General features: G+C 40.8%; 1 protein-coding gene across 1 annotated transcript in view; it reads right to left on the bottom strand.

Moving 5' to 3' along the window:
* Positions 1–25,108, bottom strand: part of MED27 (mediator complex subunit 27) — a 205,373-nt gene that overhangs the window by 53,229 nt on the left and 127,036 nt on the right. The window contains exon 4 of the mRNA XM_012639658.1: positions 11,195–11,288. Coding sequence (XP_012495112.1) covers positions 11,195–11,288 — 94 coding nt within the window. The remainder of the gene's footprint in view (positions 1–11,194; positions 11,289–25,108) is intronic.

Genomic DNA, 25,108 nt, shown 5'->3' with positions numbered 1-25,108 from the left:
AGACAGAGTCTCCCTCTGTCACCCTGGCTAGAGTGCAGTGGCGTCATCACAGCTCACTGCAACCTCAAACTCCTGGGTTCAAGCAGTTCTCCTGCCTCAGGCACCAGAGTAGCTGGGACTACAGGTGTGTGCCACTGTGCCTGGCTAATTTTTTTCTATTTTTAGTAGAAATGGGTCTTGCTCTTGCTTAGGCTGGTCTTGAACTCCTACCCTCAAGCAATCCTCTCACCTTGGCCTCCCGCTGTGCTCAGCCCCTTCTAGACTGTTTACGAAAGCACTTACCAATAAGTATATATCTATTTCCCTCAAAACCAGGATTGCACAATCTATATTCCAGGCTCACTTAATAATATATCATTAATAGCTCATCTCAGTATTTAAAAAAATATTTTAATTTTGGTTTCTTTATACATATATGCATGAATATGAATCAATAATTATTCAACAGATAATTACTGAACACCTATTTTGTGCCAGGCACTGTTCCAGGGGCTTGGGGCACAGCACTGAACAAAACAAAGACCTTTCCCTTGTGGAACTTACAGTCTTCCTAGAGGAAACAGACAGAAAGCAACAAGCCTAACAGATAAGGAAATCATATACTATATTAGAAAGTGATAAGTACAATTTAAGAAAAAAAAAGGCTGTCAAGGAGAAAAGGAGTGGGGGTAGTTGTATATGGTGGTCAGGGTAGTTCTCACTAGGTAGGGACAGAGGAGCAAACCCTGAAGAGTAGAACAAGGGGGGCCAAGGCAAGCTCAGGGCAAAGCCTTAAGGCAGAGTGGGCCTGGGGTATATGGGTGGATTCAAAGGGGCAGATGAGGGGCTCCCATAGGTCATGGGCTCTTCCTAGAGGGAAATGGGGAGCCACTGAGGGTTCTGAGGAGAGAAGATACGTGACTTGACTTTGTTTTTAAAAGACTCTTTGGCTGCATGTGGAGAATGGACGAGAAGCAGGGTGGAAGCGCGGAGGCCAGACAGGAGGCTATTGTAATGATCTGGCAATAGGTAACAGAGCGTGGAGCCAGGTGGTGGCAGTGAAGGAGGTGGGAGCATTGGTCAGATCCTGGATCGCATGCATCCTTCACCTAATGTGTATTATCTAAATATGCATGCTTACAAGTGATAACTTATTTTGAAATAATTTGAAACAATTTCGGACTTCAGTTCCAATAATAGTACAAAGAATTCCTGCACACCCTTCACTTAGGTGCCCTGTTAGCATTACACTGCACCTGCTTGTGGCTGTGTGCTCACGCTTGCACCCTCTCTCCACACCTACACACAGTCCATCATCAAACTTTTCCCCATAAATTTTAGCATCCGTTGATGATCCTTGATTCCCCTCTGAAACAACTGTTATTATGGTGGTTGCCCAATTTTCTAATTTCTTCTACATTTACTATTTCACTTTCTACTGTAAGGAATAGCTTTCCCAAAGCTACTGTTATGTTATACTGATACCTCCCAATTCTTTATTCATTTATTTAAATTAGCATGGACTCATGGATTATTATTGTGCTCTGTGGGTTATAATCCACTGCTATCATTATTTATTCTCGTGCTCAATGGCTCTGGATTTGGCCCTTGGGAGCCCATTCAAACTGGTTTCTGTGTCCTTTGACACATTCCCATCATTCTTTGGGCACTTCCTCACTTTCTGGCACAGGAAGATGCTCCGGGCTATTTTGTATTTTCCCTGTCTCAGTTCTGGAATCAGCCACTTCTCTAAGGAGTTCCTGTTACTGAGAATGATATTTAGAAACTAAGATGTAGATGATGAGATGTGCTCATTGTTCTTGGTATCTCATTGCTTCCAGACCTCAGCAGACAGAACTGGGACACATGTGCAAGTGTGTGTATACAGACACATCTATATCTGTTTCTATCCATATTAAAAACAATTAGTTCATACTGATACTTCCAATTGCAATTCGACACCAAGGGTTTATTTTAGCACTGTCCTTTCCATATTTATAATTTCCCTCTCCAAAGGGAAGAAGCCTGGCTCCCATTATCCACAATTTATTTCTATATTTGCTCAATCCTAGAATACACATAAAGTAATTTCAGAATCATTAACCCACATCACTGTGAAAAATCAGTCAACCAATTAGAACTTAATATTAGTTCACAGGTATTATAGTCCTTAGCCTAAGGGCTTAGGGTCAAAAATGGCATGTTCAAAGGTTACTAGGGTTAGTTCTCTACCCCTCCCCCTCCCACAAGGCGTGGTCACATTATTCCTCTGAAATACCGTTAGGTTTATTTCCATTTGCATTCTTCTTCTTCTTCTTTTTTTTTTTTTTTTAAAAAAACCCCTTGTCAATTTTATTTATTTTTTGAGTATATGAAACATTAACATAGTTCTAAAAGTCAGAACGACACTAAAAGGTATACTCGGAGTCACCCCTCACCAGCACACACTGGCCTTCCATCTCCAGTCCCCCACCCTCACCACGGACCTGCCTTTCCCACCTGCCCACCACACCCCAACCCCGAAACCAATTTCTCTGCTTCAGGCTCATCTTTCCTGTGTTTTCCCCCACAAATGAGTAGGTAATAGATATTTTGTATCTCCTTTCTTATTTAAAAAAGGAAGCATATTAAGGATATTTTTGCATTTTGCTTTTTTCTTTTAACAATCTATTCTGGAAATCACTTCATATGAGTCATAGAGGTCTTTCTCATTCTTTTCTAAAGATGCAAAAAAAGTGGTATGCCCAATTGTGCGGCTGCACCATAATTTATCCAGCCACACGGGCATTTATGTTATTTCCAATATTTTACAAGTACGAACAAGCTGCAATTAATAAAGGTGCATATGTATTTTCATACTGTTGGAGGAGCATCTTCAGGGTATATTCCTAGAAGTACCACTGGGTTAAAAGATAAACATACACATAGTTTTCTTAGACATCGCCAAAGTCCATCAAAACAGCTGTACCAATTTGCATTCCCATCAGCAATGTATGACAGGGTGTTTCCTCACAGACTCACCAACAGAATGTGTTGTTATATTTTTAAATTTTTGCCAATCTGGTAGGTGAGAAATGGTACCTTAGTGCAGTTTTAATTTGCATTTCCGCAATCAAGGGTAAGGTTGCACATTTTTTCATCTGTTTCAGTACCATATATATCATTTGGTGAATTGTTTGTTTCTTTCCCTCATTTTCTATCCCATTTTTGGTCTTTTTCCTTTTATTTTTAAGATTTAAAAAATGATTTTAGGGGACAGGCATGGTGGCTCATGCCTGTAATCCTAGCACTCTGGGAGGCCGAGGCGGGAGGACTGCTTCAGGCCAGGAGTTCTAGACCAGTCTGAGTAAGAACGAGACTTCGTCTCTATAAAAATAGAAAAAAAATTAGCTGGGCATGGTGGCACGTGCCTGTAGTCCCAGCTACTTGGGAGGCTCAGGCAGGAGGATCACTTGGAGCCCAGGAGATTGAGGTTGCAGTGAGCTACAATGACGCCACTGCATTCTAGCCAGGATGTCAGAGCAAGACCTTGTCTCAAAAAAAACAAAAACAAAACAAAAACAAACAAAAAAGATTTTAGGGATATTAGCCCTATCTGTAATATATGTTACAAATATTTTTTCCCATTTTGTTGGCTGTCTTTTGATTTTCTAATGATGTTTTTGGCTATACAGAAGATTTTTCCTTTTTATGACTGAGGTCCTATTGACTTGAGATGCTATCTGTATCATATATTAAATTTCCCTATGTTCTTGGGTCTATTTCTAGTCCATTTTATCCTACTAGCCTGTGTGTCTACTTATGAGCCAGGATCACTGTTCCAATTATAGAGGCTTCACAGTATGTTTTAATGCCTGACAGGGCCAGTTCCCCTGGCAGCTTTTCTTTTTTGGTGTTTCCCTATTCTTTCAGGTATGCTTCTTTTTCCACATGAACATCACCTGTTAAAAAATATTTTAGTAAGTGTATTAAATTAATTCACATTTATTGATATGACTGATATGTGTGGTCTCAACTTGGTCACATAATTTTATAGTTATGTATATTATGTTTTCAGTGTTTCTTTCTCTAAAGGATGTTTTCTTTGCTTGCTTTTTATTTAGGTCTATATTTTTGTTCTTATCCTTACCCACTAGATGCTAATAGCAACCCTCCCGAAGTTGTCACAATTAAAAATGTCTCTAGGCATTGCCAAATGTCCCTTCGAAGACAAAAATCCCACCTAGTTAAGAATCACTGCCCTAAAGCAAGCAATTCTACTCCTAGGAGTAGATCCAAGAAATACTTTAGCCCACGGGTACCAAGGAACTCGAACAAGGACATTCTGACCAGGATTGTTTATAATACAAAAATAAAAACCCAGAAACAAAACAATTGACCATGGATAATTAGAATATATTCATATAACAAAATATTTCATATTATCAAAAGAAGCTATAGCTAACCCAAAAATTTGAATGAAATTTAGTAAAAAAAAAAAAAATATAAGTGAGAAATTAAGTCCTTGAAAACAATATCTAATGCCTTCAAAATAAATTACAAAACAGGAAAGATTAAGGAATATATTTAAGAATACATATATATGTGATAAAACACCCCTCTTAAAAAAAAAAAAAAAGAGTGGCTCACACCTGTAATCCTAGCACTTTGGGAGGCCAAGGCAGGAGGATTGCTTGAGGCCAGGAGTTCAAGATCAGCCTGAGCAACACAGTGAGACACCATCTCTACGAAAAATAGAAAAATTAGCTGGGCGTGGCAGCATGCACTTGTTGTCCCAGCTGCTTGGGAGGCTAAGTCAGAAGGATGGTAATGAGCTCTAGCCTGGGTGACAGAGAGCAAGACTCTGTCTGGTGGGGCAAGGAAAGAGAATGACAAAGGCAGGGATAATAGTTCCCTGTGGGGAGGATGAGGGGATAGGCACAGGTTGTAGATAATGTTCCAGCTCTTATGCTGAGTGGTCAGGTCATCAATGTTCACTATATTAATAAATAAATAAAATATGAAAGGGTCATGCCTGGATCAGTGATGACAGAATGTCATCAATCAAGGATTACTATTTATCCCAATCTGTACATCTGAAATTAAAATTACAAAAAACTTCACGAAACACAGAGCCCTACCCCCTTGCCCATGAGGCCCAGAGTCTGGTCCATACCTGCTTGGGTGGTGGTGTCTCCTCCCTGTGCTCCGGCTGTCCTGGCCTCCTTGGTTTTCCCTGAACATGCATGCTGCTCTGCGGTGAGACTTCTCCCTACCTGCTGTGGCCTCTCCTGGACCCTTCCCTGCCGATGGCCCCTACTGTGCTTCACTTCATGCAGGTCTTGCCTCCCAAAGGGCTGCCCCGGCCTCACCATACCCTCTGCCACTCTCCTGCCCTGTACCCTGCTTCCACCTCCTTAGCACATCACCATCTGACATCACATTATGCAACAATTTGCTGGTCTCTTCTCCGTTTTCCACATTACATGCAAGCTCTATGAGTGTAGGGACTTCGTGTGGTTCATGCTGAATGGTGCTCAGAACCAGGCCCTTCTCTTTGGGTGCTCAGTGCAAATATGAATGCTTTAGCAGTCTATTTCATAAACCAGTTTGACATCAGAGCTGGGGTTTACCAAAAAAGTCAGCCTTCATCGGAACTCCAAGGGCACAGTGGGTTTAACACGCTTGCAAAATGTGCTCCATAAATTACCTGAGACTCAGTTGGGGCACCTGTGATATGCAGCAGCAAAAAAGGTAGCAGTCCTGGGCTCTATCCCAGAGCCACTGAAATGAAATTCTGTGCTATCTGCCAGGAATATGCATTTTCCACAAACTACACTGGTGATTCTTAGGCCTACCCAGGTCTGAGAACTACTGAACCCAGTGGAGATATCAAGGCTCAAAATAATTCAGCAGTTTACTTCTTTAACAGTCTTTCCTATCTCAAAGAACTTGGGATAGAGTAAAATGAATAGTGTCTGTATGTTTGAAAAAAAAGATGCGTCATTCAAAAGCAAGGCATGAATATGTTTAGGAAATTAAAGGTTAGTTAAAATGTGGATTTAGAAAGATTGATGAGTTTTATCTTTTGTAAATCAAATAACTTCTAAATAAGAATTTATAAAATATCAAGGTATATTTCAAATATCATGATTGAGCATCTTTTTCTTCTATTCTTACATTTTTATGGATTACATTTTAGTGGATTAGTCAAAAATTATAGATTAATATTTTAAATGCTGAGAGAAGCCAGCAGCTTGTTCCAGCCTCTGACTCAGTTAAGCTCTTACAATATTTTGACTGTTTGAAGAAATTAATAATGGGATGTTAGGCGGTAGATTAACTAAAACTAAATATCAACATAGCTAGATTTATTTTTGGATGACTGAGCTCATCTCTTCAAAGAAAGGAAGTAGGACTTATATCATAAGTTATTAACTTATGCATCACCAAAACGCCCCCAAACAGAGCAGAGAGACAAAATGTACTTAAAGATTAGTAAGAGGCTGAAAGTTTAGATTTCACATTAGCTAGGATTTAGAATGTATAGGGTACACCGGAAGTTAAGCCAGTAACTGTCCTGTCAGTTTCAGAATCAAATTAGTTACAAGTGCCTTATTCCCTCTCCCCTGAGTAGCCAAAGAGCAGATCTCCCTGCCAGCCAATATGGAGAAACTGACACACATGAAAATCACAGATGCTTTTATTTCTGCCATTCATGTATTCATTCAGCAAATACTGAGCACCTGTTTGTTCTCCCTTCCCTCCTCTCACCCCAGCTCATCTCCTAAGCGAGCACTATCTGTGGATTCACATTGTGAAGAGGATTCAAGCATGTGCTTCCAGGTCAAACAGTCCCAGGACAGAAGGTGACAGCTCCTAAGTTTCTGATGTGTCCTGAAACCCTGGTGCTTCCAGGCCAACAACAAAAAACTTGGTTTGGCTTTCGATGAGCCAAACTGACTTCAACTACCTAAAATAGAAGCCTCAAAAAGTATCAATCTGGTAGTCCCCTCACCTTTCTCCCCTTTTATACCGTGAAGGAACTGTTGATGAGGGACTGGGGCTCCCAACTACAGATCGTTGTACAACTCTCCTGCTTCTTGGCGGCAATTGCTCGCTGAAAACTGTAATACCAAAACCTGCCTTTTGTCCACGAACTGCCTTGGAAACCCCTCTATACCAAAAGCAGAAGAGATTTAGAACAGCAACAAAATTTCTGGAATGCAGAACCAAGGCCATTTAACAGGAGCCACTTGTGGGACCCCCTGCACACTGTGTGGGCATCACACCATTGTTTCATAACTCAGGTGACTCTGAGGAAAAAGCCATCTACTCCCACTGATTCCAGCACTCCCCTCCTCCCTCAGACAGGGGCTTGCACTGGCTCCATGGCTTGAGCTGAGGCTTAAAAATTCATTCTCATGCTCAGACCAACACTATTTAAAAAGCAAAACTGGAAACAACTCCAACATGAGTTCATAAGAGAAAGAATAAAGTGTGGATAGTCACAGAAGGGAAAATAGATGACAATGAAGATGATCAAACTGCAGATACAACCACCAACAGAGACACATCTCAGAAACAGTACACATAGTATACTATCTTCGTAAAGTTCAAAACTTAGTGATCCATCATTTAGGAATACGGGCACATGTGGCACACTGTATTTAAAAAAGGAGAAGGGGGCCGGGCGCAGTGGCTCACGCCTGTAATCCTACCACTCTGGGAGGCCGAGGCAGGAGGATTGTTTGAGCCCAGGAGTTCGAGACCAGCCTGAGCAAGAGCAAGACCCCGTCTCTACTAAAAAAAATAGAAAGAAATTATCTGGACAACTAAAAAATATACAGAAAAATTTAGCCGGGCATGGTGGCACATGCCTATAGTCCCAGCTACTCGGGAGGCTGAGGCAGGAGGATCACTTGAGCCCAGGAGTTTGAGGTTGCTGTGAGCGAGGCTGATGCCACGGCACTCTAGCCTGGGCAACAGAGTGAGACTCTGTCTCAAAAAAAAAACAACGAAAGAGAAAAGGAGAAGGGGTGATTCTCAGGGTGGAGATGATCTCAGGTGGAGAGGCAGGGATTGGGAAGGAGCAGGCATTGGTTACGTTCTGCTTCTCAAATTGAGTGCGGAGCTCATGGATTTATCTATGCTTTGTAATTTGCATAGTACATACATTCTTTTGTATATATCAAATTACACAGTAAAAAATTATCAGGCTGGTCCAAATCTTACTTGCCACTAGCACGAGCTATCCCTCAGAGACAGGAGGACAGCATCCTGGTGGCTGGAAGTAATGAGGTAGGTGTCCCAGCTGCACAAGCCAGAGCAACTGCCTCAGGTTTCTACTTGTCAAATGAACACAGTCAGTGCTCCCTATTTCGAGAGCCACTGTGAGGATCAAATGAGATGAGCACTGTGTAAGCCACGAGGCTCTGTACACTCTGTCACTGTACCATGCAGGTTGGTGCTTCCTCTGGGGAATGATTTCCCCTCCACTTCCGTGGGGCTCCCAAGGCCTGACCTTCCCCCAAACCACAGGTGAGAATCAACCTCAAGCTGTGCCAGCAGGAGTATTCCTCCCAGGTTGTGTGATACAGGGATGGAAGGCAGTTGACATGGAATCATTTGGGCCACAGGGTCCCAAAAGGACATTGTCCTGATGTTGCTCCTGACATGCCTGGAGCTCCCCCCCGCTTTTTTTTTTTAAAGGGATGGGGTCTGTCTATGTTGCCCAGGCTGGGTCTTGAACTCCTGACCTCAAGTGATCCTCCTGCTTTAGCCTCCCAAAGTGCTGGGATTACAGGTGTGAGCCACGGGCACCTCGGCCTGCTAGCCTTGTTTTTCTTCCTCCTGGCAGGTCAGCTCAATCTCTGAGTCTGTGAGCACTCAGTGTCATCAAATAGCAAAACCAAAACAACTCCTTTCCTTGCTTAAGTTAATCAGAGCAGGCCTCTGTTGACTACATTCAAGAAGCCTAGCTGGTTCAGGAGGAAATGCCATTTTATTTAAAAAGCACAGACACTTCACTCTGCATAATTCCTTGGAGGAAAAAAAAAAAAAAAAAAAAAAGCACAGGCACAGTTCAGGTTTGGCCAACAGAGGTAAAAAGAGATGTTAGCAGAGACTGCTCAAGTGTGTCCTGCTTCAATAGCCTCCTAACTGGTCTTTCCACATCAGTCTCGCTCGTCTCCCAAATCCTTTCAGAATATACTGCATTCCAGACTAAAACAATTTATTCCAGATTAATCTCCAAAAAACACTTTCGACTCCTGCCTACAGTCTAGGCCACAAACCTTTTCCACCGAGGTCTAGGGAACAGGTGACTAGCAGAGGTAGGGGAGGTGGCAGCTGTTATTGGTCCTGCTCCCCCTCTCAGGTGACAATTCTCTTCAACATCAGAGAAGATGAGTGTGGTGGCAGCAAATGGCCTGGAGGCTTGCCATCTAATAAAACATCATCTTCTAAAAGTAAAAGACAAATAATGTAATTATGTTAAAAGTACGATTACCCCACCTGGCAATCTGATTCTGAATCAGATCAGCCACTACTATTCCTATAAACAAGCACCTCCTTCTGTGAGTTCCTGTGCCACTCAGAAAGGTAACAACTAGCCACCTAGACGCATGTGTATCTGAATTAGCCACTTACAGGGCGTGCTGGGGGTTTCAAAAAATGGTGTATGTAAAATGGGATTCTTGTCCTGAACTGAGCCCCTGAACTCTCTCATCAGTCTACTAGGACAGAAGCGCCATGAGAAAGCAGACGAGGCTGACAAGTCATTGTGAAATTAAGGCCTGCTTTGTCGGGCGGAAGTAACTCTACTATCTCAGGCCCATTTGCCTAGAATCCTGTTCACTCCACTCATTCCCTTCAATGCCAAATTCCTACCTTCATCAGGAAATGGAAGCTCAATGACCCAGAAACAATCTGAACAAACCTATTTCACTGAGGACGCTTTCGTTTTTATCTTCATTAACTCTTTGGTCCCTGTCAAGTATGCTCAAAATAGGATTTATGTTTTGGCTGCTGGGTCTGGAGGATCTTAAAAATCTAGACAATTCGTACATTTAACTGAGGCATAAAATATTTCATGTTGTGGAGATATAGTTTATATGAAGAAAATTATTTTCCTTTTCTATTAAAATCACTATATTATCTGATACTCTTTAAATTTTAACTAAAAGAATTTTTTTTAAAAAGTGGTATGTTACCCAGATAAACTTCACTAATTTTTCCCCCACAAATGAAATATCACACATTTAAGAAGCCCACATCTTTTCTTCAGAGAAAAACACATATGCACTCAGAATAAGCCTGTTCTCTTAAGATGAATGGCTTGAGTGAATAGTAACTCATCCTGGGTGACTGGCTATTTATAAGCTTTTACACAAGCAAAATGCTAAAATATGAGGAGTTCACACTAGGTCCCAAAGCAGCAGCAACTGACTAGATGTAAAAAACACTCCCAAACCTTACCTTCCAGATACCCATCAAACCAACACTCTCATTCAATAAACTCTGCTTTCTATAAAAGGTGGTGGTTTCTCAAAATCTGTGTTCAGGGAAATGTTCCTCAAGTGCATATTATCACGCAGGCCATCAGAAAGGCTTCTTATCGTTGAGGTCTCTATGTCTTTTGAACTAATAATATCTAGGATTTCTATTCCACTGTATTTCCAAAACACACCTATCTTTGTTGAATTCATGCAAATACAAACATCAACAATGAGATTATGAGACTAATTTGTTCAGAGCAAACCAAAATCAGAATCGACAAAATCAGAAGTTGTAGGTAAGGAGGCCTCAGAACACTTTCTTCAAATACATAGTGAATATTGTAAATAATTTCCACAGAACTAGGTTGTTTTAAGAGAGTGTTTTCTTTAGCAGGATCCAATAGTTGAGCATCACTATTGCCTCATGTATCTCTTTGGGCAAATACAAAATGGATTCACCAAAACATTGGGATGTTTGCACCATCAACTGACTTAAGGTGAAATGGTCTTATAGTATCTTTCTTTTCTGGTGAACTCTTATGTGGTTCTGTTCAATAGCAAGGTTTCAGGGTACAGAATTTTTAACCTACAGAATGCCAGTAAAGAAAATATGTTATTTACCATAGAACTGGGATTTAATCTCCATTCTACAGATTCCACAACACAGGAGTAGAGAGTTAATTTTGAAGTCAATTTTTCTCCCACACGTCCCTACAAATAGGTCAAGCAGATCTTACCAGGAGCATTGCTGATGTTCCATTGGGTCTGGATAAGTGGATGGACATTTCAGGAAACATCCTGTCAATGCGGCTGATCACATCATCAACATATCTAAGTGAGGGAAAAATATACATGTGTGAACTAGAGCCTCAATCAAAGAACTAAAAATTTACAGTATACTCAAGACTTTCCTTTTAAATTTAAGTTTTTATCATTATAATACATTTTTAAGAAGGCAAATAGGATTATAAGACTTTCTACAAAAAACACTATTCCCCAGTTCCTCCCCTTGCCTTCCTAGAGCCAACATTTTTTTGGTGATTTCTTTTGGTATTTACTCTGTATTTCTAAATCATGTGTTTTTAATGCCAGCTTTTGATTTCTCATTTCGAGGCATGACCTATTAACTTTCTTCTGTAGCAGGTCAGAATTGAGCCCAGTCACCCTTCTGGCCACTGGCTCTAGCAACACAGCCTCCTCCCTTGTCCTTCTGGTCCAAGGCTGGCTGCAGGTCCTCACCTCTGGGCTGTCTCACTGACTTCTGTTTGGCTTTCTCATTTCAGTCACCTGAATAACGAATTCCATGGATTAAATTTCTTCTGCTTTAAATACCTCACATCATTCCTGTTTTCCTGGTTGGACTCTTACTCAAATTATATCACAATTTTTGCTTAAGTCAGTATTCTGTTTATATTCTAAAATCTCTGCTTATATTTTTAATAGCTGAGCCACATAGTAGCTCATGAGTACTTTTACTTATATAGCTTTCTATTTTCCTGGATTTCTGCTTTGTCTTGATTTTCCTTTGATTGGTTTTCTATGTACCTGTTACAGTTTTATTCTTAAACTCTCTACCTGACTCTAAAACTTCTCTCACTACAAACTTATCGGGTAAGCAATTAGCTCCATTTTTCCCTTGGAGATATCCCACCAAAAGGGGTCCTCTGTTCTAGACCAAATGAAACCTATGTCTCTCGGGGTTTAATAATAGAGATCATCGACATCAAGCACTGAGCATGGGGCCTGGCACGTATAAAGGACTCAAAAATTATACGTCCTCTTATTGGTAGTTCTACCACATACACCATGGGCCTATTCTGCAAAAATGCTTTCTATCGGGATGAATTCTTCTCTGCAGTGGAGGCTCATTGTGAAGACATCAGCCCATGCAAAACAGAGCCAGGTCTGGCATAGGTCCTCTGAGAATAAAATCATACAAGTATTTGTGCTCACCATCCAATCACACTGGACACAAAAGGGATGTATAATATAATAGCTGAGATGCAAAACTATCTATTAAAGATTTTGCATTGGATTTCATATCCATTGGATATGACAAATTAAATTACATGTCCATTATGTCAGGGACATATAAAAGGTATACTCTCTTGGGGGAAGAGGAAGATTAGTTCTCTGTTCACAACATGAAAAGATTTTGGTTCGAACTTCTGGGGCTCATGAGAGACAGCAGACAAATAATGACATTTGTTAAAAAGTGAACATCAACACATCAGCTATGAAAGTCAGAAAGTGATCCTACTGGTAAATCTATCAGGTTGTCCTTAGAGAATGTTATATAGAGTTTTGAACTTCTGAGTTGAAGAAGGAAGGAGAAAAACTACAGAAGGCCCAGTGGTGAATAATGACGACAGTGAGAAGACAGCAGAGATGCGTGAGAAGAGGTGGAGGTGCGATGAAGGGTATTTGCTCCTGGGGATAAGAAGGCCCACGGGAGACTTTCATATATTCTTCAAGTACACAAACGGCTTTTATGAACTCAGTACCAAACAGCACCTTCCATCTCTCACAAGGACCATACCATGAGGATATGGCACCAAAAGGCAAACTTGCTCAGAAAGAACAAGAGGCATTTCTTAAAGGTAAGACCCCATTTTGTTGATTTTTTTTTTTAATGGTTTAGAAAACAATCTTTCCTAGATGGCTAAGAAACAGACTGACCACACATCATCTCCCGAGATTCCTTCTAAATTTACAGCTTCATGACACACAATCTTAGATCTAAGCTTAAATGCTACAAAACAGGTGAAAAAGTGAAGAAAGGAGGAAATTAACTCATTTTTCATCACTACCTGAAGTTTCTGGAAATGGCAGAGGACACATGACAAAAACTTCATGCCAAAAGTTTACACCGGGTCACTGGAAACATGTCTACATTTACATACTTCTTTTCTAAATCTGTATGTGTGGTTTAAATCCAGTTTCTTCTGACTCAGCAGGGAGCAAAAATCCACTGTCCTGTGTGACTGGAGGTCACTGCTAAGTATATGCTAATGGGGAGAGGGTAGGCAATGTCTTCTGAACTGATCCTCAATCAATAACCATCATAGCTCTGGACAGGAGAAAGCAAATGAATATGCAGAACTTCAGCACAAAGGTAACATCATAATTTGCTCTCCCTTGTACCTTTCACCTTGAAGTCTTCAAAATATGTTCTGGAAAACTAGTCTTTTTAGTAGGCTAGGAAAATAAAGGAATGGGTAGGTTAAATGCTGATCCCAGGTCACACAAAAAACCAGAAACCAAGCTCAGTGTGTAGAATGCTAGAATTCCACGCCAATTACCTGAATTTGCTTGCTAATTTTAGTAAGGGCTAGAATTCTAAATGGGCAAACAACAAATGCTCCTTGCCATTTCTGGATTCCCTTATTTATGTGATTTTTACTTGTAACAGCAGAAGAAAAATAGTTCCTAGGAAAAATATCTGCAGTTGGCATAGCAAAGTAGAGAGATCTGGAGTGGCTTTTTGTTGTTTCTTCCCCAATCCATGACCTCAGATAAAGCTCAGCAAACTCAATTTAAAGATTTTATTAAGCAAGAACAAATTTTAAGGAGTCTGTTTTTCATTCGCATGCATAACACAAAGGAGATGCAAATTTCTTTTTTACAGGTGACATTATGTATTTGCCAAAAAGAAAAAGTGAGAGAAAGTCAGCTGCATCTTTAGCCGAAAAAAACAATGTCTAAATTCTAGAAGCAAAAATCAAAACTCTTCATTTTCAAATAGACCCAACCTTTGAAACACAATCAAACACTAGTGACTTGACAGAAATAAGGAAAGCTTGGAAGTTCAAATTAAAAATCTGGAGACAAAAATGACACTCTCTTTCAGTCAAGGGTGGAGGGCTGGTAAGGGAGATGGTCTTTGGCAGCACTTCTCAGAATGCTTCCTCCCAAGCCGGTGGGCACCGCCAGTGTCTGCACAGAGCTCTGCAGCACTTGCAGCACCCCGCTCTGAGAGCAGGGCTAAGGACAGGTAGGAACAGCGTGCTCTCCTCCTACACTTCCACCATATGCTACACTCTGTTCTGCAGCAGAATCAAATTACTTTAATTTTTACCTTTGGAATATAGGCAAACAAGCAGTAACACAGCAGTGGTGACTAGTTTACACTTGAGCAGACGCGGCGCGGAAAGACATTAATTTAGTGCCAAATTGAGCAGTGAGTCACAATTTGCACATATCTGTCAACCTGTTAACAGGGTAATAACTTGGAAAGACTGCTGTTCCTATTTACATTACAGAAGCCTTTCGAAAATGGAGAGCTGCTTAGTTCTCCTCCTTGAAGCACTTGGTTGACGAGCTGTCTTGATGGTCCAAGAACCCCGCTAGAAATATAAACTTCTAGAAATTACAGGTTTAAATCAAGGTATGATTCATAACTACAGTACTTTCAAGCAGAAAATTAAGTTTTAAGCAACCAGATAATCCTGTTTTCCTATCCTGCTCCCTAGTTACAGTCAGGCTTTCAATGGTTTCCAAACCACTTGTTTTTCCAGTGCGACCCAGCTGACTCTTCCTGAAGTTTCTAATGGCTTCCTTAGGACTGAGCTTCAGTCTCAACTACCTCCAAATCTCTACTGCATCAGAAACAATCACACCATTCTCAAATTTCTAACATGAGTTTCTGGAGACCTATAAACCTTATTCTCTTCTGATTTTCTTCAAGTAGCTCAACCTGCTCCTTTAAATGGCTTTAATCAGAGAAGTAAAGAACACTGGGACCTCAGGGGTCCTCTCAGCCAATGTCCTGTCAATCTAGGACTTTAACAGTATCTCCAACAGGTGGTCTGCATAAATACTCTGTGACACCACCTCACAAGGCAGCCTCTTGTACTATAGGTTGATGGTCAGGTTGTTTCAGATCCACCTGCAGTATCTCTACCCAATTGCCCCACTTCATTTGGCCTTGTGGAATGACACAAATACTTCCTCCAAAACCTAAAGAAGGTTTTTTGAAAATACATAAGACTATTGGGTTTCCCAGTTTCTTTCATCAGTGGTTTTCAATCTTTCTTGGGTTGCAGATCCCTTGAGGTACTGAAAATTAAAACACATGGCTGCACATTTTACATATAATTTTCTGCCGTTCTTAAGACTTTAAAGTCCATTCATGGACAAGTTAAGAATCCTTGGTCTAGACCTGTTCTAAAACCAAGGTCTCTGGTTTTCTTTTTGTTCCTTTCTAAATGGTAAATTTTATTTTTCAATAAAGCTAATTTCATCTTAGGAAAAAAGTATATACATTTGTTGCAACCTAGAAGCGAACACAACTGAAGTGGTACAAGGGGTACAATGGATCTAACAGCTCTGATAATCTTTAAATCATGCTTCCATGATTAAGCTCTAGGTTAGTTTTTTATTTTTTAACTGACAAAGATTATATATATTTATCATGTACAACAGGTTTTGAAATATGCATATATTGTGGAATTGCTAAGTCAAGCTAATTAACACATGTATTACCTCATGGACTTACCTTCTTTTTTATGGTAAGAACACTTAAAATCTACTCTCATAGCAATTTTAGAGAATACACTGTTATTAACTACAGTCACATATTGTACAATAGATCTTTTAAACTTATTCCTCCTATCTAACTGAAATATTGTACCCTTTGACCAACATTTTCGTACCCTCCCACCCCCACCCCAAGCCCTTGGTAACCACCATTCTACTCTCTACTATTCAAGTTTTTAAGATTGCATATATTAGTGAGATTGTGCAGTATTTGTCTTTCTGTGCCCTGGCTTATTTCACTTAACATAATGTCCTCCAGGTTCATCCATGTTGTTGCAAATGACAGGATTCCCTTCTTTTTTAAGGCTGAATGGTTTTCATTGTGTATATACGCCACATCCATTTTCTCTATCCGTTCATCCACTGATGGACACTTAGGTTGATTCCACATCTTGGCTATTATGCATAGTGCTGCAAGAAACATGGGAGTGCAGATATCTCTTTGACATAATGATTTCATTTCCTATGGATATACGCCGAGTAGTCAGATTGCTAGATTATATGGTAGTTCTATTCTTAATTTTTGATGAACCTCCACACTATCTTCCATAACGACTGTATTAATTTATATTCCCACTAACATTGTGCAAGGGTTCCCTTTTTTTCTCATTCTTGCCAACACATCTTTTGTGTTTGTTTTTAAACAACTGCTTCTCACTGTTAACTAATCCTTCTAATAAAGTCAAGCACCTCCTTCCATGACCTTAGAGGTCTCATCTGATTGTGGGTAACCACCTTTGTCTTCCAAAGCCACATTACCCACACTTTACAGAAGCTCCTTGCTTGCAGAAGGAAAGAGCTCTCTGCTTTCTGCAACACTGCTGTTAAAGCACAGCTTGGTGGTGAACTAAAGTCTCACGTCCTAGGAGGGCCAAGGAGATCATTCAGTCTAGCTGCAGCTACAGTTCAGCCGCATCTGGCCTTCTAATTCCATGTCTCTGAGCAGGCTCACCCCTACCTTGCACACTGTGCACACTCTCCTGGAAGATTCTTCTTACAACTTTCCCCACCCCCATGCCCAGGTCATTCCTCGTCACGCTTCAAGTCTTTGAGTTTCAGCTTAAATGATACTTCCTCAGGGAAGCCTTCCCTGACACTCCCCTCATCAGTCAGTGTACCCCATTCTGCCTCTTATGGTACTTTTAAATTCTCTTTGTTGCTCCTGTCCCATTTGTCATTGAACAATTTTTCAAGTGATTATTTCGTTTAATGTCTATTTCCCCTACAGGATTCCGTGGTATTGTACGACTGTCTTCTTCGATGCTGAATCCCAGTACCTTGCCACGGTAACTGGCACCCACTAGGCATGCCTTAAACATTTGCTCATGAGTAGACAGTACATTAAAAGTAAGCCACGTCAACCCAAGCAAGTAAAGCCATTATGAAACAACTAAAACGCAAAGTTCTGTTTAGCAGATGAAGATTTGAGGTGTTGAAGAGTTCATTCCATTAGCCATCAAAAGTCACTAAAAACAGCTACCACAAAACAAACCTCAAAGAAAGCAGCAGAGATCCTTTAAAGTCTTACAGCTTAATATGCATCTACAGAATCCCTGCATCTGTTTTAGCGGAAGCTCAATGCCTCTTAGAAGCAAAAGCCTTCTGAAGAAGTGCACCATTATTGACATGCCAGTTTTAAAATGTCGCTTTTAATGAACTAATTAATTCTGCAAAACATTAGTACAAAGATGTGGCTACCAAATTGGGATTACAATACCAAAATGATAACAAAAACAGAATGTGGAAGACATTTCTAAAGATATCACTTTTGTAAAACATTAACTTTCTACTTTGCACATTCAAATACATTGCAAACTATTTGTTATTAAAACCTTAAAATAATTTACTGGACAGATGGCTTCGTTCTCTGAAGTCTGACCCCTCCTCTAAAGAAAAAAAACCTAACACAACAAATCTGGCCCCCAGCCAGAGATCCCGGCAATGTTAATGCAATGCTTAGCAGTTCAAGCTGGATTTAAATAGCATTTACACCACACAGTGTGTAAAATACATGCTGTTCATTTTCTCCACCCATATAAAATGTAAAAGTTAGGAATGCATATATTAATAAACCACCTTTTTTGGGAAAGGATAATGCCCAGCAGATATCAAGAAGGGATTCATTTGCATGATTTGAAAATGATTTAAGATTTCCCTCCACGCTTGTCCACAATGATGTGAATGAGAGGCCTTTGACAGTGAGTGGAAACAGACAGGGGTTTGTTTAATTACTTCGTTGAGAATGAGATTGACTGAAACTACAGCTATCGATCTTAAAAGGCTGAAGAAAGAGATTGGAAACCTCGGCCAAATTTGCTCATTTCTTGGATTTGTAAAATGTCTATATCACGGCTGTGAAAGATTTCTGGTTATATGCTCAAGAAAATCAAAAGTACTTTCGAAACTGGACATCAAAAAGATTACATATGATGCTGACAGAAATAAGTACACTTGCTTAGATGTCTACACCATCTCTCACCACACTCCCTTCCCATTCTGACACAACTGGCTACCTACCTACTGTGTTGTTCTCTTCCAATGAGAGGCACTCAAAAACTTCAAAATGTCTTGATTGAAACTTAACACCTCCGCAGGCAGAGCTGGCAAGGTTAGGAAAAGCTGCTTCCTGGGAGTGAAATGGTGGCCAGGCAGCGTAAGTGGGAGGGAGCTTGAGCCTGTTCTCTCCCTAGCACCTCATGAATTTTGAGCCATGTGACTATATTACCTGAATAAATTTAGGAGAACCACCTGGGCAAGCAAAGAAAAGCTATCCCTCCATTTCGGAAAGTGGACCCAGTATACACTGAAACGTACAAACAAACCTGCCTTTTTCCTGTTACAGGATGTCAAGCAACCCAGTGAGTTCATAGGTATGCCACGAACTAGAACACACAGCAAATACCAGCATAAAATAGAATTCCTCTTACACATGGCTTATAAACTATTCCTATGATATCTATTAATATTCATTGAGTGCCTACAATCCTCAACAATTACTGTGCTCAAGGAATGAGATTACGTGCTAAGGACAGAAGGCAGGGGAGGCGGCTGGCCCACAGAAGGCCTCCTCTGAGAAGCAGAGAGCGGGGCGCTAGCCTGGCCTTTCTGCTAGAGCAAGAGTGGGTGAGAGGGCAGGCATTGCTTTCCCATTTTCAAAGCACTTCTATACCCTTTACCTCATTCAATATCTCACCGACTCTGGGAAGTAAGCAGGGTAAATGTAAAATTCTTGTTTTATAAAGGACAGAAAAAAGGAGGTTAAGTGACTGGCCCAACAAGATGGCACAGCTGAGTGGTGGAGCTGAGCCCAGAATCCACATCTCTGGATTCCCCATTCCAGGGCTTTGTTACACACCACAGTGCTTTCATTAGGTCTGTGAGGATTCCACGAAAAAAGCAGATTTCATTTTTGTCATTCCTCAGACTTTTCATACAACAACTGAGAAATTTTTTAGTAGCACAGTAACAAAATGAAATCAATTGATGATTTTCTCTCTTCCCAGTCATTCAGTAAATATCCATTCAGTGTCTAAGGGAGCCCAGTGACAGTGATGCTTAAGGGGTCTCTGCCCTCATGGGGCTTACAGCCCCTTTAAGACAAAGGCTTATCTCCAGAGAAACAGGACAACCAAAGCAAATTTCCTTAAGCTCTCCTGCTGGGTTTTTGATTTTTGTGACTTTCAATTAATGTGCAAAGTTGGCAGGCAACAGGAAGGGGTGAAATAGTGAATACTTGCTTTGCATTTTATCTTATATTAATAACTAAACGGTATTACTATAATTATTATTATTAATTTCTAAATTTCTGTTCTCGTACTACAATGTATTCATGTATCTTGTGGGTCCCAGTTCCCCCTAAAACATTTAAGCAATGTATTAAGCTTGGAAAAGAATTATAATATTATAATTTCACTCAACATCTTCCTCTTCTGCAAGCCCTTACATGTTTAAGAGAGGGGGGAAAAAAAACCCTCGAACAACAAAAACAGGTTGAGCTTTCCAGCAACACCAATTAACGACAGTTATTAAATCAGTCATCTCTGTCAGATCTGGTGAAATGACACTAGATGCCACAATTCACACCAGGAGAAAGCAACCCCTGGGCTTCTGACATTCAACCAGAGAGCTGGCAAGGGCAGACGATGCATGCCTTCCCAAATTCCAACTGCTCTCCTCCCCACCCCCGGGTACAGCTGAGGACTGGTTCCCATGGGCAGACTGGCTTGTTCACATGTAGCACTTCTCGGCAATGCTCGAATGTGGTGACTGGTTCCAGGAACGGAGTTTGCTACGCACGTGTAGAACAAGATTTCATTTCTATTTGATTTTTTTTTAACGTTCCTGAGAATGTACACAGTAGATTTCACAAAGAGAAATGCTGAAGAGAATGATCCCAATCACTGAACACAAAACTTGGTCTAGTCGTAAGGATACATTAAAGCAAGTGCATACTCACAGTCGGAAATGGACGACACGTTTCAGGAGACTGCAAAGCCCCTCCCGGGATAAACATGTTATTTGTATGACAGTAATTTCAAGTTTTATTTTTACTTATCAGACAATCAACTCCTTGAGGGGAGAGTTGGAGGCACATATCTCTAATTCTTACAATAATTTTGCACATAACACACACCCAATAAACATTTGGTGACGTGGGCTGACTTAAGCAGATTGAATTAAGGAGAAATAAAGATCCCAGAGAAAACAGAATCTTATTTTGTAATTGTTTCTTGTACAAAAAGTAAAAAATTCTAAACTAGAAAATGCCATCCGACAGAGGGTACAGACACAACGAAGTTGTTCCCCTCCTCTCCCCTTCTTGATAGCATTGGCACAGGGCCGCTAGGTTATATGGAAGGATCGAGATGATGAAAAATGCAAGTAAATCAAAACAAAACCAGACATTCCTGGGTGTATTTTCTTGGCTAGAGCTTCAGGGATCTTTCCTACCTCAGGGTTCATTTCCCTATTATTCCTTCCTAAATTAATCCCCTCCAGGGCTCTGCTGGACAGAACCTTCAGGAGAGAAGCCTTCTCCGAGGGCCCCACACGAAGACTGTTCTAGTGCCCTCACTCACGGCATCCTGCACTTGCCTTTCACAGTCTATCCCGTACTTCTGGAGGACTGACTGTTTAACGTTGTTAACGTTTACCTTTCCCAGGAGACGTGAGAACCCCATGAGGGGAAAGTACGGTCCGTCTTGCTCCCCGCTGTCACCCCCAGCGTGCTGTCCAGCACACGGCAGGCTCTCCATAGACAGCTGATAGATGAAGCTTGCATGTGGACTCCTCACAACTGTATTCAGCATGACAGAGTCTGAGGGTGGACTCAGGAATCACGGGGACCTGGATCCTTAAGTTCTTGCTCTGCTCTCATCTTAGACAAATTATTTTAACCTTTTAAGCTTTGGTGTTCTTACCTGTACGATATGGATATCAATGACACCTTCTTCATATGTTCGTTATGAGAATTAAAGGAAAGAATACAGCACAAAAAGCACTTAGCACAAAATACGTAAATAATATCAGCTGTTCTTTTTACATGTGCAAATATTATCTATTTCTGCATAAAAAGGTTATGACCTTTTCTTTGAGTCTAGAGGAATACAAAGCCTCAATAAGTCAATCACAGCATTGAATTGCTTGAAGAAAGAGCATTAAAAGTAGGGAATGTTCTTTAAGGTTTCTTGTTTTTAACATATTAGTGCATTTCAGTTAATAGGGAAAGTTCTTTTCATTATTTTCGTAAGAAGGCCGACAGGAGAGCGGGAAGACGGTTCACATTTGGCATGATCCTGAAACATAACTTATTAACAGTATAGAAGTGGGCTGGAGTAAATAGATCTGGCTTCTAGAATAGGATCTGTGCTGGGTATCTTGCATTTGTTCCCCCTCCGTCCTGCACTGTGCCCAGGAGGCTGGCTGCCACAGAGAGTACAGCAACAAGCCCTTTTGCCCTCTGGCTTCCACCTCCGTTACGCCAGTACTAGGCACTGGACAGGGATTCAGAAGGCAGGAGAAGCATGATGTCAAGGGTCACTGAGGACTGGCTGTGACAACTCAACAATGACAAACACCAAGGACTCCAATCCTACAATAATGAAGGTTTGGTTCCTCTCACTATCCAGGAGGGATCTCCAGCAGCAGAGGGTAAGGGGGACACAGACCAGGTGAAGGCAGATGTCAGCTATGACTACGAACATCACAGGCTTTGCTACCAGCTGCAGGACAGCAGTGGCAGCTAAGTTTTATGTTCGCTGTCTCTCCACACACCCCCCCAAAACCTCCACACACCCCGCCCCTACTACCTCACATAAAGAGCACCGGGTGGGTGTACGACCAGAGACATCACCCCCCCCAGATCAACCCTCTCCTCCCCAGTGTTCTGTGCCGCAACAGGCTGAGCCGTGCGGACTGCAGCGATACGCTCCTTTGCCCTCCAGCTTCTGGCTGGGTTTGGCCAAAGGGAGGCACTGACAGGAGGTGTGGAAGGTGGAAGGAGAGTGAGCTCAGGGTATTCATTCTGCCAGCACAGTCCCCAGCAACTGTCTGTATCCCACACCACAGCTCTCTCTCACTCTGGGTTCCAATAACCATGCCCTCCTCTCAACCCTGGGGGAAGGAGAGGAACAGTGCCACACACTGGTACTAGCCTGGGTACTGCCCTAGTCCCTTCTGCTTTCCCTACACCCTGCCCACACCTTTGGAGACAGTCCCTTTGTTAAAGTCTCCTCAATTTGGAAATAGTCATCTTGGTCAAGTCTCTTCTCAGAACAATAAAATGTTCTTCCCAAATAAAACACATGACATTAAAACCAACCCTGTAATTCCACATGCTAGATTAAGCATGTGGTAAACTGAAGAATATTTAAACTAATTGAGGGTAATAGTGATATGAATATTCTAGATTGGTAACAAAATAAGACTGTACATACACTCTGCTTAATTGCACAACATTTAATAAATTTTTCCTGGAGTATTTTAACTGTGGATTTGGTTAGTTTCAAAATTTATATCATTTAAAAAGAGTAACAGAATCGTAATGAAAGGATCTGCCTCGCTGTGAAGCAGGCACCCTACTCTGGCTTTCTGCGGCCTCTCTTATTTCCCTTTTCTTCTTAAAGTGTCCTGGTACCTCCAAATTTCAGGCACTAAGTATTCCTTCTCAGACCACTGCCAAGTGCTAGGTTTGCTTTTCCAAGTTCGCTGTCAAATCCACATTTTCCTCAGGCTAACAGTTTCCAAAATGTGATACGAATATCCACCAAGTGGTATGTGAAGTGATTTTTAGGTGATATACGAACATTTTTCATTTCAACATATATGTACATAGAACAACGTCTAATATAACTAGCAAACAAACCCATGATTTCATAGTATCACTGCTCAGCCATGGTACCATAGAGGCTAAGCTTTAAAAATGAGTTTATTTAAAGAAAAATATTATATAAATAATAGAACAGCTGACAAAGGTTATAGCAAAAATCCAATAGGTGGCTTGCAAATGAATGAGTTTAGAAACACTCTGTTATAGTGAGGCAGGTAATTAAACGGCTTAGTTTCAAAAGGGTTTTGCTTCTACTTATAAATTGTGGGGTTTTATTTTTCATTCTAAATAAATCTTCGCTTTCATACCTTAAAAAAAAAGACTTTCATGCATACATTTGGAGATTCTGAAGGAGGAGAAATGGATCAGCCTCCTAGGGACCGAGTTGTTTAGGTCAGCAACGTCACGAGGCGATGGCTGTGAGGATCGATCAATCAATCACACTGGGAGCCGACTGCCCTGGAATGCGTGTCTGGGAATGTGCAAGGTGAGGCAGGAGGAGGGTCTCCCTAATAGATGACAAAATGGCTTTCCACATGTGTGGCCAGTGGCTCCAAAATCCCCGTTGCCGCTTTCAAGAGAGTTAAAACCTGTGCCAGAGTAAGCTCTTAGAGGGCGCCCTCTACAGGTTTAAGGTAGCCTCAATGGATCATAAACTAGACTCAACATTTATTATCTCTCCTTAATAAGGCGGAGAAATCCTGTGTCAGTCTTTCAAATTCTTGCACAAACTCTTCTATATTGTATATCAGAGTAGAAATCAATTTGGCCCTCTGCTCACCACTGCTCCTCTGAGCCCTATCTACCTGTTCCTCCCCCATGGCATGAAGCCAAAGAAATGCCTCTATCCAGGGAAAGGGGAAAACTTCAGTGGGAACAAAGCCCATTATTTATAAGCAAGGCAGGTCTTAAGAATGATTAAAAAAAAAAAAAATGTTGGAAGGGTGAGTTCATCCAGAAGATATAACAATCCTAAATGCGTACGCTCCAAAAATAGTCAATAAGACGTCTCTCTCAGTAATTGATAGAACAAGGAGACAGAAAATCAGTATTGACCTAAATGACATATGTATTCTACACCCCAAAACAGTAAAATATACATCCACTTTAAGTGCACATGCAACATTCACCCAGATAGACCAAAATATGGGTCTTAAAACAAGTCTCAAAATCATAATATGTTCTTTGATCAAAACTGAAGTTAAAAATAAATAACAAAAATATAACTGAAAATGTCCCTGGATATTTGGAAATTAAACAACATACTTTTAAATAACTCATGGGTCAAAGAAAAACACAAGGGAAACTGGAAAATGTCTTGAGTTGAATGATAATAGCAATATATCAAAATTTGTGGGATGCAGCTAAAACTACGCTTAGAGGAAAATTTATAGTTTTAAAAAGCTCATATAAGAAAAGAAAAAAGATTTAAAGATTAGATATGTAAGCTTCCATTTTAAGAAATTAGAAAAAGAAAAGCAAATTAAACCCAAGGTACATAGAAGGAAATAATAATGTGCGTCAATCAATGAAATAGAAAACACATAAAAAATAGAGAAATCATTGAAACCAAAAATAGATTACAAAAAAAATATCAATAATATTGAGAAATCAGCCGGGCGCAGTGGCTCACGCTTGTAATCCTAGCACGCTGGTAGGCCGAGGCGGGTGGATCGCTCAAGGTCGGGAGTTCGAGAGCAGCCTGACCAAGAGCGAGACCCCGCCTCTACTAAAAATAGAGGGAGACTATCTCAACAACTAAAAATATATATATAGAAAAAATTAG

Source organism: Propithecus coquereli, unplaced genomic scaffold (assembly GCF_000956105.1).
Source record: "Propithecus coquereli isolate 6110/MARCELLA unplaced genomic scaffold, Pcoq_1.0 Scaffold142, whole genome shotgun sequence".
NCBI lineage: Eukaryota > Metazoa > Chordata > Mammalia > Primates > Indriidae > Propithecus > Propithecus coquereli.
This window is presented reverse-complemented; position numbering and strand designations above follow the sequence as displayed.